Source organism: Sphaeramia orbicularis, chromosome 12 (assembly GCF_902148855.1).
Source record: "Sphaeramia orbicularis chromosome 12, fSphaOr1.1, whole genome shotgun sequence".
Classification (NCBI taxonomy): domain Eukaryota; kingdom Metazoa; phylum Chordata; class Actinopteri; order Kurtiformes; family Apogonidae; genus Sphaeramia; species Sphaeramia orbicularis.
The window spans coordinates 22,468,596-22,481,133 of record NC_043968.1 but is presented as its reverse complement, the minus strand read 5'-3'; the positions used below and the strand labels follow the sequence as shown (position 1 = coordinate 22,481,133).

The 12,538-nt window shown below is 37.2% G+C and overlaps 1 protein-coding gene across 1 annotated transcript in view; it reads right to left on the bottom strand.

Moving 5' to 3' along the window:
• Positions 1-1,981: 1,981 nt before the first annotated feature.
• podxl (podocalyxin-like) overlaps positions 1,982-12,538 on the bottom strand; it is a 31,286-nt gene continuing 20,729 nt past the window's right edge. The window contains exons 3-8 of the mRNA XM_030148775.1: positions 9,293-9,510; positions 9,164-9,187; positions 5,944-6,076; positions 5,779-5,822; positions 5,566-5,685; positions 1,982-4,085 (exon numbers count right to left, since the gene is read on the bottom strand). Of these exons, the coding sequence (XP_030004635.1) occupies positions 3,891-4,085; positions 5,566-5,685; positions 5,779-5,822; positions 5,944-6,076; positions 9,164-9,187; positions 9,293-9,510 (734 nt within the window). The 3' untranslated portion in view covers positions 1,982-3,890. The remainder of the gene's footprint in view (positions 4,086-5,565; positions 5,686-5,778; positions 5,823-5,943; positions 6,077-9,163; positions 9,188-9,292; positions 9,511-12,538) is intronic.

Here is a 12,538-nt window from a genome sequence, read left to right as displayed (position 1 = left end):
TCTGAACCCGCTTTATCCTCACTAGGGTCACGGGGGTCGCTTGGAGCCTATCCCAACTACTTACAGGCAAAGGCGGGGTACACCCTGGACATTTCGCCAATTCATCGCAGGACTGACATATAGAGACAAACAATCACTCTCACATTCACACCTATGAGCAAATTAGATTAACCAATTAACCTATCAGTGCATGTCTTTGGATGGTGGGAGGAAGCTGGAGTACCCGGAGAGAATATACACACACACACACACTGATATGCATTAGAGTAGCATAGATATAACTGATCTTTTTTGGCATCCATTTTTATTTGCATAAACGGATTTCTTGGAGGGGAAAAAAAGGGGGTGACATTTACCATCATGTGAGAAAGCCAAATGTTTTTGATTTGGAAAACTGACTGATTGTTAAAATAATAGGGCCATTGAAATGCAGTGTTAACAGTAGCTCAAATAACTTTAGTAAAGTTAGTAACATGCATATGATTATATTTTAAGCTTTAAGCATCCCATTGGACACTGGTCATATTAAACTAAGCCGTGAAAAAACTACTTATGTAACAGTAAAGTGAAAAGTCCACAAATGAAGCCAACATACAGAGCAAAAACACTGGTTTGGTCCTTTAAATGTTCACACTAAATACCTGCTATATGTTCTACAAACCCTGCTCGAATGACTTTGTCTAATGTTTGACAGTGAATGCACTTATTGTGAAATCTGTATGTGGTGAATTCAGGCCTCGTTGGTCACATTTGATACTTGATTTATCGTTGTTCTGAATCCATAAATGCGTATTTATAGTAGCGTAAAGACAACTATGGAGCCTGTAATGTACCGCAACAATGTTATTTTACTGTGCTAATATGCTCATAATGAATTGAGCAAATTACGACAGCTTTTATACATTAATAACATATCAAATCAGTTCATTTCAGTAATGAATTAATCAAATCACATGAACTCAAGTCCATCTATAGGTTTGACGTGATGAAACCTACAGATGAAAGGAGCAGGTTTTATTCTTTCGTTCGAGATTGTTCATTGATTTTTAAGCGGAGCGCCACCTCTTTTACATGCAGCTTAATTGTCATGTCATTTTGAGGCACACTTCAGGTTCCATAGTTGGCTCCATTATGTGCACTATTGTAAAAAGTATGAAATGCCATGTATGTGATTGAGGGTCTGACTGTAACTGGCCCCACTGCACACAAAGAAGCAGCTTCACCATCGCTTCAAGTGGAGGTTTTTTGCATCACCTAGTCATGTCTGGTGAAAAACCTTCAACATGTTCTGTGGCAGAGCACCGCTGCTTCATAGTATTCAGATTATCTGTCATATCTGTGTGTTTGTGCGACTGTGTGGAGAGGGAGAGAGGCGGCATGTGTCATATGTGTGTGTGATGCTCACGTTCTTGTTTCCCTGATAGCAACTAAATGAACACAGATCTGTGATTGCTGAAAGAATAATGCATAATGGAACTGCTACATGAGGGATTATTTATAGTACTGACATTTGCAGCTCATCATGCTTGTGGTAAGGTTTACTTTATATTGTGCCAGGAAAAAAAAAAGAACAATTGAAAGCACCTTTGTAAAAAAAAAAAAAAACAACAAAAAAAAAAAAACGCAATGCCAAATACTACTATTCTTCTTTTGTTTCCTTTTTTTGCTATTTTAGGGTAAATATCTTCTACATGATGTTTGCTGGACAAAATGTGTTTAGTTTTCTTTTTCCATCTTGCCCTTCTCTCGACCCCTTGGAGGGACTCAGGAGTTTTAAGGCTGGTACTCAGATCAGATCAGTGAGCACTACTCTGTGGATACAGTGAATGTGTAGAAAGCCTGTAGTATTGCATTGTATGTAATGTATATAATGAATAAAGATTGTATTTTGTTCAGGTTTTCTTAATGACTGCGTCAGTGATATTTCTGCCCCCTGGTGGACGTGTCTGAGTATTACAGTAATGAACAGTGGATGACAGAAAACTGCAAAGTGGAAAAACACTTCCTTTTATTTGCAAAGTTGAACAAGAACAACATGAACAACATGACCGCCTCGATTAAACCACGAGATGATCAACAATTTACAGCTTCCAGTGTATCAGACCCCTGCTGTTTGCTTATCAGCAAACAAATATAAATATATGAAATACTGGTAACGTACTTTGGTGAAAATGGCACAGCTATAAGAAAAAAAAGTGAAACACACAGAGAAAACAAAATAAAAAACAAAGACGGGAAAGAAGTGCCAAAGGTGGTGGGTTTACTTGTGTATATAGGTTGAAGTGAAGGTAAATATGCATATATTAACTGGTTTAAAGGGAACAAAATAGACTGAACACAATAACAAAAGCGAATGTGCTGAAGTTATGCTGTGATTTTATGTCATGTCATTTAAAGGTCACATGACTCCACCGTCAGCAACTGTGATAAAAGTATTTACAAAGTTTGTTTCAGAAGTGCACAGTATCAACATTAACCAGAGTCTTCACTGAAAAAGTATCAGTCAGGTTTTGACCACTTGTCTGAAGTGATGCAGTATTTTCTCATTTATTCCCAATGCATCACTGTAACGTATCCCTAAACGACTCATCTTAGCAGCCAATAAAAGACAAATGCAAAGATGAGAATGTTTCTGTTTGGGTCTTTCACCTTATTTTTGTCCATCATTACTTCATGTGTTAACACTGTCCTGTAGTTAAAAGACAAACTATACAATGGCAGCACATTCAAAGAGAAACTCCAGGTTAAACTAATTTGGGGACAAAACCTATGTACTCTAAGTAGCCATGGAGTTAACAGGTGGACTTCCTGTTGACTCCACTTTCTCAATTAACTTGGCTTATACAACTGTAGAATAAATAATAGAAATTATGGCCCAAACAATAAAAAAGTGGCAAAATGTCAAGTTAAAAATATTTAAATAATGGGACTTGACTTTTGGACGATTTCATTAAACTCCTTGAATTATATAATTCTTCCCTTTATCAAAAGTTACTGTTATGTAATGGCAAGTTGAGAGATTTGGAATAAACTGAGTGAGCATATTATTTGTCCACTCAGACTTTCCATACATGTTTGAGTTCCATTAACAGTTTTATTTTTCCTATCCCCATCTGCTTTTCCCTTATTCACCCTCTACCTTTAGCCTCTGCCAGTGTCTTTGTGATTCCGTTGTGAGTGGGGTTAGTGCTCTGTTGGACCAGTTCACAGACTGGCAGGCCCTTCAGAGCTGACATTAGTGGAAAATCACCAGGATGTTTTGAAGAATCCTGAGGTCATCTATCTAAGTTAGTAAATCTAGAACCGCCGAGGCAGCTGACGTTGGACTCTGAACTTATTCCTGTGAGGCTTCCAGAGCCAGATAAATCAAATATGGATGTAACAAAAACACAAAAATACTCTATTTACATGTGCTTGTGTACAAATCAACTCATTCTGTGAGTATAGAATAAGAGAAGGCAGGTTCTAATCCTCCACACACAATGCCCTGGGACTCTCTTGAGTTTTGGATTGTGCACAGTAGGAAGTCATAGTAGCAAAGCGTTTATAGAAGAATACTTTAAAGGCACAACAGTGATGGATTTATTTCCAAACTCTGTTCATGAGTTTCCTAAGGCCTCTATAATGATTTCATCCTCCATCCATAAGGTGATTGGTTTCTGAATCTTGTGTTTGTCACACCAGTGTGCGGTACAAATACATCAGAGCAGGTGATCATTAGTGGTAGATTGTTCTAGAAAGTGTATTTTTCTGGGGACACAGCGTTGGATCTGGAGACAAAACTGCATGAGGAGGGCTGTCACAGAGCAGCAAATGTGGACTATTTCACTTGTTTGGGCGTGGCTGCAGTAGCTGGGTGTCGCTGCTGTCTTCTCCTTCTTCTGCTGTTCCTACAGGTGGGTGTCCTCCTCGTCGGGCATGTCGTCTTTTAGCAGGTTGTCGATGGGGACGATCCAGCTGTCGTTGAACTCGCCGTTCAGAGCCATCTTCTTCTCCTGCATCTCCGGCTGCACCTCCATCACCTCCAGTGTGGGGTTGTCATGGTAACCATTCTCCACCGTGTGCAGCTCTTCTGTCAGGTGTTGCTGTGGAGATTCAAGACTTTACATTTAGTCTTTAGTGAAGAAATAGAATAATATGACTAATGGCTTAAGATTTCAAAAGTAGGCTTTGAAAACTTCAGTTTTATTTTCAAAGTGAAACGTGTTTTATTATCATTGAATTGTACATTGAAATAATGTTTTTATTTCCTTATGTGATGAAGGTCCAGAGGAAAACGGAATGTTATAAAAACTATAGAAAATGTTACGCTCCATTATTTAAGAAGAGGAAAGCTCGTACAGTTTGATAGAGACATTTGTTAAGACTATGGTTTTTTTGTTTTTTTATGTGATGCATTTATACTGTGCAGGCCACATCAAAATCCAGCAAACAATGCAGTTTTAGACTTTTTGTGAAGAAAGAAAATCTTTATTGTCATTTGTCAGTATATTGTAAATACACCCTGTAACTGATCCTCTGTTTTTATCACTAGATGAACATGCAGGAACAAACACACTGCAGACCAGGAGCAGGGGGCTGCAATTTCAGAAAGCCAGGGAGCTAATGAGGAGGTGGGAGTGGGGTTAAATGCCTTAGGGCACATCAGCCAAAAATTCCTTTGCTGGGGAATCTAACTGGCAACTTTTCTGTTAGAATTTGCTTTTCCAGCCTTCTAGGCTACAGCTGCCCTCATTAGTATCTCCTCAACATGCTATATTTTTTTTTAAATATAAAGTTTTTGGGAAAAGAAAAAAAAAAAATCTAATGTTAAAGTCCACTTAAAGTGTTGTTTTCAACCTACTTATGTTGAGTCATTTCATTTTTTGCCTGATGGAGGGCAGCAGAGTGACAGTAACACTGAATCATTCTGATTTATACTAATAATCAAGTCAATTTGAGTAAATGAGAATTATTGTTTAAAGCAATTTATTATCCTAGCAAGTGGTGCCAGGCACAACAAACCCCGCCCCTCGCACATATTGTAGCTTATTTTGGCATCGATCCAGCTGATGTCATCATGTCTATGCATGTGCTCATGTCTGCATAAACAGAAACAGCACAGACAAATTTTGTTTGAACTTTAACCTACTTTTCCCAAAATATAATCACATCTATTCCTGGTCACTGGTAATCTAAAAACCCAATTTTGTATGAATTTTTGCTGCTAAAGTGTTAACAAACAAAGACACAAACCGAACCAAAAACAATAGCCCTTGCCTCCCCTTTGGGGGGGTGGGGGGGTGGGGTAAATATTATCCGAGACAGTGTGATTCTACCACTACTTCTGCCAATGAATTCTAATCATTTCTCACATAAGACTCTGATCTAAACCTATGCTGTAATGTTTCTGTAGGACTGTAAAATGTTTTATTTCCCCAGACAACAAAAGAAAAAACAAGCACAGGTGGGGTCTACACACACACACACACACACACGCACACACACACACACACACACACACACACAGGTGGAATATTCCTGCCTCCATTGGATGTTTTGATGCTGTTTGTTGTTTCTTCTTACCTGGTTCTCATGGTACGGTTTGCGATGGTGGGAGGCACAAACAGCAAGAATGACGATCATGATCAGCAGAGCTCCACAGGAGGCCAGGATGGCGATGAGGGTTTTATTATCTGTTGGTTTCTTCAAAAGGAAAAGACGAGGTGGAATCATTTTCAGTCACATTGTAGGCTGTAGTTGTCAAAGTAAACTCACCCTCCACATATCCATCCTTACCTTGGTGATGTCCTCAAAATACTGACTGACCAGGGTGGTTTTCACTGTAACATAGATGTGGTTTGCATTTATTTGTTTGCAGATTGTTTATATTTGCAAAAGTAACTGTGTAACCTTAAAAATTGACTTTTTTTTTTTTAAGAAAAAGAAAAAGTGGTGACATACCTTTGCCGTTTATCTCTGCAGAGTCGACCTGTAATGTGCCGTTGTGATGCCGGTACACCAAGGCGCAGTTTCCGTCTTGTAAATTCCCCATCAGTCGCCTGCACAGCTCCACCAGATCCTTCTGCTCCTCACTCTGAAGACAGAACAATACTTTGATGAACATTTATACAAATCTGAAATCACACACAATTCTAACTTTTCCTAAATGAGTGTATGAGTTTTTACTCTGGTGACACAGTGTGAACAGGAAGGTCAAAGGTCACAGCTGAGCTTATATCTTCCTGTGCTGTGATGTGTGGATTATTTCTAGAGCATCATGAAATGCTACAGCTGTACAGAGAACCAGAGAGAGGAGAGTATGTGATGAGGTGTGGGAACGAAGGAAACCAGTGAAAGGCAGGAAGAGTTCCCACTAAGACACTTTTTCCACCCAGCAACTGGAATCCTCTTTTTAATGACAGACTTTCCTGTATGCTGGAAACAGCACCACTCAGATCCACTCCACACCTGGGAAGCGCCCGGATTTTTATGATTTCATTTTTACAAAAATACTCCAGTCTCACTTGATAGTTTTACAGACAGCTTTAGTGTGATAAATCCACTCTTAAGTTCACAGAGAGTACAGTATTATGAAATTCACTGTCTGCTTCAGAGATAAAATGTGTTAAATTGTACACAGTTTGTTTTGAAAAACTGAAGAACATGAGAAAAGTACTATTTGGCTAATGTTTCCAAAATATAGGAAGAAGGGTTATTACACAGACTTGGGTTTGTGTATATATTTCAGGGTTCATACAGGTGCTTGAAATCCTTGAAAAAGCTTGAACTTCAATGTTGTGTTTTCAAGGTCTGAAAAGTGCTTAAATTTCAGTTTAAATCCTTGAAAGTGCTTGCAATTATATATTTTATGTATTTTTAATATTAATTCTGCCAACGTCAAGTCAAAGCTACTTACAGAGAGGTGATACATTTAGAAAAATAAAACTTTAAGCCAAAAAAGTAAGTTTCCAGGGACAGTTTTATGTTAATCTTTGTCTCGTTGTGAGTATGTCTGAAGAACGCCAAGTGGCTTCCCTGTTTTTTTTTTGGATAAAACTTTGTGTTCTCCTTAAATTAATAAAAGTTTTTATCATTATGAAACTTAACTTTCGATGTTTATAGCATAACACAATTTACATTATTGTGGTAAAAAGTGACAGAAATTATCCTGAGTATATGTATTCATGTAGACATGTATTTTACCCCAGTGATAAGGTGCTGTGCTGGAAAATTTTGAAAAAGACCCTTTAAAGTGCTTGAATTTGACCTTGAAAAATGTGTATGAACCCTGATATTTATTTAGTACATTTATAATTCTTACAAAAGAAATATTCTGGAAGTTAATGTACAATGTTTAACCCTTGCATGCATAGTGGTCACTACAGTGGACAGCTGTTCAAAGGTGTTCTCTTATATATTCATGGATTTTTGTTGTTTTAGTTCCATATCAGCTGACACAGTGGACGCTTATACATCATCCCATACACTGCAGTTCATACCATTACTGTAACTTTGCTATTCTTGATAAACCTGATCTGCACTAACATGTTCGACTGTAAATCAATTGCTTATTATTGTTAGACTGCAATTAACATTTTTTTTTTTTTTTAACAAAAAGGTTTTTTTTGCATGTTATCTCCATGAAGTGACTAGTGACTAGTATTAGAGTATGTTAAAATGTGTAAAAACATCAAAATAGCAGCATTAAAAATGTTTTTATTTTGTAGTTTTCACACAATATATCAGTAAATATATGTTTCTTTGCTTCAGATACTTCCAGCTGAGTGGACATTTTTGCAAGTCCATTTAAAATAGGTTCAGAGGAAAAGTGTCAATCGTATTTTTTTTTTTTTTTTATGCTTAAAGAGGAATAAAAACATTCAGGAAAACAAAAAATCTTGACTAAGGTTCTTGTAATTCATGCATGAAAGGGTTAAGATCTAGAGTTATTTCTGTTGGGACTTTCAAATGAATTTTCCTCTACATTTAACCCTTCCTAAAAGATGTAGCACCATGTATTTTTATGATTATGATTATTTTCCTGTATTTGATTTACTGACCCTGTAGATTTTGTAGAAGTTCAGAGCAAATTCCAAAATTATTATATCAGAACAGAGAAAACTGAAGAAAAAAATTACTTTTTTTGCAAAATATATCATTAACTGAACTTAAAAACAAGCATCTACACCCACTGTCAATTACCAAACTACATGGGTTTATATAACTGAATCGATTTTGCAGAACATGACTGTTTCCATGTTCGCTGTGAAGCCTCTGAACATCCAAATGGGTCAGATCTGATGATGGAGAAAAGCTGAGAACCTGCATTTTACCTTTTAATCTACATTGTTTAAATGTATTTATAGGATTAGGGGTTCAGAAGTGGCTAAATATTGTAGATCAGTAGATGTTTTTGGTTTCTGGTGGCTGTTCATGTCTCTGTGGGTTAAAGTGTGGGCAGTGCTTTAACCTCCTGAGACCCAGTAATGCATTTTTGTCCTCTGTAGGGGACAAGAGTTTCAACAGCTTTATTGAAAGAAAAAAAACAAAAAACAAAAACACAGTCCATTGCAAAGGACATTCCATAAAAGATTTATAAATGCATTTGAAAAAACTGTTGCATCGTGGTGTTTCAAATAAGGCAATTACTCAAAGTAAAAAGGCCAAAACTTGCACTTTTCTGGCTCTCAGGAGCTTATAGTAGAATTAACATCTTATAGAACGTTTTGATCCAGTTTTGTGTCTTAAAAACTATCGCCAACCTTCACTTTTGACTCTATACTCAGGTCAGTTTTGCTCCACCTGCTGTGGAAGTGGAAGTCAGCAAATATCTGTTAACTCCTGTCTGTGTGCTCCCAGGTTTATGGGGACAGTGTGGACATGCTGATCTTTAGCACATCATGGTTTTGTTTTGACCCTGACGATGGAGCTAGTCGAACAGTGAGCAGGTATTAGATTCCAAAGGGGAATGGGGTTTTCTGTGAGAAGTGAGAAAAGGAAAGGGACAGGGTGGGAGCCTGCCTCCTGTGGACAGGACAATAGCCCAGGGTTGATGAGAATTTGAGCAGGAAATTTGTTTATTATTGCATGAATTGTTTGTGTGAATAGAAACAGACTGATGCCTGTAACAGATACAGATACAGACGCAAGAAACAGAAAAGAAAATAAAGTCAAACCTTACCTCCTGTCCATTGTTGAGAGAATACTGTAAAAACAAGAGGAAAACGGTTATGAGGACAGTTCAGAAAAAGGCATCACTGATGTCCAAGTATCTACAACATTTTCTCAGGTCAAAGTTATCACATCTTACTGAAAATGTCTTTTGCTGAGATGGGGGGATGTTGACGGTGGTGGGGGCGATTTGTGAGGTCTTGGCTGCCACTGTGGTGCTGATGGACTCTGCTCCAGACCGTCCTCCCATGGCTGATACATGGGGGTGGGTCGTCATCTGTGTGTTTGTGGTTGGCTGTGTGCTTCCTGCTGTTGCCTGGTTGTGACTCGTAGCCACAACAGTGGTTTTCTCTGTGGCTTTAACCAGGAACAAATGGATAACAAAGAGGTAAATCTTACCATCCTCCTGAAACCCAGTGTAAAGGTGATTTGATATTTAACTAATGAAGGGGTGTCAAACTCATTTCTTCAGGTATATTGGATCTCAAGTGGGCCGGACCAGTAAAGTAATAGCATCATAACCTATAATTACTTTTTCTCTTTGTTTTAGTGCAATAAAAACATTAAATCATGAACATATTTACATTTACAAACTATCCTTTCACAAAAAAACATGTTAATAACCTGAAAAAACAATATTACCAATATTATGCCTCAACTTATCATTTGTACAAGGCAGTGGCAGCTGCTCGTCTTTCAGAGTGGGGAAGCTCATTGTCGGCTTACATAAAAAAAATGTCAGGTTATTTAAACATAAATTCAGCCCTCCGTTCCTTTTTAAGAAAATGGTCAGTGACCTTATCGTACCAACTAAACAAGAAAACGTTGAAATTATGTTAAATTGAAACAAGGAAGTACAATGAGTGCGTTTTATTTACAGTGCAAGAAATGAACAAGTAATTTCGTAGTGGTTTCTCTCTCGATTTCACAGCAGAATGCACGACGGTATTAAACTGAACTGTGTCAGTGAAGGAGTAGATCTCAAAATAGCTGTCAATCAAATGGGATTCAGCCTTTTGACTGATCCTCCAATCAGCACGTGGAAGCCCAGCGTCCAGCCCAGCCGAGCTCCGCCCATAGCTCCATTCACCCCCAGAGACGCCGAGTGTCCGGGGGCGGGACAACATCGTGGCATTTATCCAATTACCGTCCAGTTTTGAGGCAATGAAAAAAACTGTTCCAGTTTGTCCAATTGAAGTGCATGGACGCTGAGGATCTACGGGCAAATGCACTGAGCAGAGATCAAATGAGAAAACAGCGCAATGGGAATGTATGAGAAGTGAACAACATCGAGTCTGTTGATTTGTGATAAAGCTGATTCTGAACGAACTCGCCTGTGAGATGAACGTGTTCTAACACATTTGTAGTCAATGAAATGTCAACACAATCGTACATTTTTAACCATTTAATTTTCATAATTTTAGGGGAAGCCGAGCTTCCCTTGCAGTCTATGAGAAATCGTCACTGGTACAAGTGCATTACACACAATGTTACCCAGACATTTGGTAACAGGTATAATATTGCTAAAAATTTGGAGTTTAGAACTAAAATAAGAACAATTTCTCATTCAGTTTCTCATTTGCCCAGGTCATTGTTGTTCTTGGTAGTTCTTCAAGGTTCAGCTGGACTAGTTTTGCTTCAAAAGAACAAAACTAGTCCAGCTGAACCCAGAACCTAGAAAAATGGAGGTGTCACTGTTTATAGGTTATGTTATCATTTTACTTTAGATCATATTGGTCTGTATGTGGAACCTGAACTACAGTCAGTTTGATACCCTTGATTGTTAATATCTTCAGTGTAATTTTTGCACTTCACAAATTCATCCCACAGGCCAGAGTGGACCTTTTGGTGGGCTGGTTTTGGCCCCCAGACCTCATGTTTGACACCCCTGATCTAATCATATCTTGAAATTTAAATAAAGTTTAATTTAAATAAAGTTCATCTGGGTGGTTCTTTCCATTTTTATTCATGAACAGTTAATTAACATCTTGGGAGAGGAGAAAATCATCTTGAGTTCACTCATCATGTACAACAACTACAGGACTACATAGAGGTAGAGCACACATGTTAGTACACTAGTAGTCAACAGCAACTATACATGACAGAAGGAATAAAACAAAATGAAAATAAGTAAAATAATAAAAATGACAATAATTTAAATTCAATGTGAATTGCAAAAGTACTCCTAACAAGATTAGTCGGTAACTGGTGTTTATATTGTCGAAAAACTGGGCACATTTAAAGACCCAAACATTCACCATTGTCCAAAAGCATCTACTGATCTAAAATGTTAAATACCTGTTGATCTACTAATTCTGTCAATGCATGTAAAAAAATTGGTGTAAAATACAGTTTGTCATTTTTTAATGGTAATAAGATATGACTCATTTGGCTTTGTAGTGAACATAGAAACACCGTCATCTTCTACAACATTGATTCAGCAGTAAAACCCATGGAGTTTGACAAATAACAGTGGATGGAGATGTTTGTTTAATGTTCAGTTAACGATATATTTTCTTGAAAAAGTCACTTTTTCTTCATTATTTTCTGAACTGATCAAATAACCTTTGAATTTACTCTGAGCTTTTATGAATATCTGCTTGATTTTCACTGAAAAATGCAAAGTTCAAAGGATAATTTTACAATAAATGGTGATAAATGACTTGGAGAAAGACATAAACAAAAATTATTTGGAAGTTGGGACAGAGATAGCTGTGGGTCTCGAAAGATTAACTTTGATTTGCAAGTAAAACTGGAGTATCTGATTTTTTTGGACAGTATTTAGTTGATTTGGACAAAGATTCTACACAGTAGATATTAAACATCCCCTTTCCTATGAGGTGTTGTCCATCAGAGTGTGACTGTTCACTGCTGATGTTCAACTTTAACCCATACACTGCAAATCATTTGGTTCTTACCAAAAAAAACAACAACTTAGATTTAGAAGTGTTAGATAATTTACCTTGTTTTAAGAGTTAATTTCTTATTTTGAGGGTTCATACATTTGTAGACAGGCTTACTTCTGGATTTAATAATCTTAATTCCAGAAGTTTTGTCATGTGAAATTATCTTTCTGCATGGACAGATATTTCACTTGTTTTCAGTACCTTTTCCTCAAATTTCATACTTTTATCTTGTTTTTAGACACCTTTTTTACAGTGTAAAGACCCAGTCTTACTTTTGTAGCAGTTCCCATATGATTTTTTTCTAAATTAAACCTTTCTGAAGTGACTTATCACTATCTATTTTAATATTATCCTCTGTGTTTTGCCTTGTTTTAATAAAAATCAGGTATTTTCCTATATTTAATTCACTGATCATGTAAATGTTTATAAAAGCTCAGATTAAAATTGTGGGTCATTATATCAAAAACAGAGGAAACTGT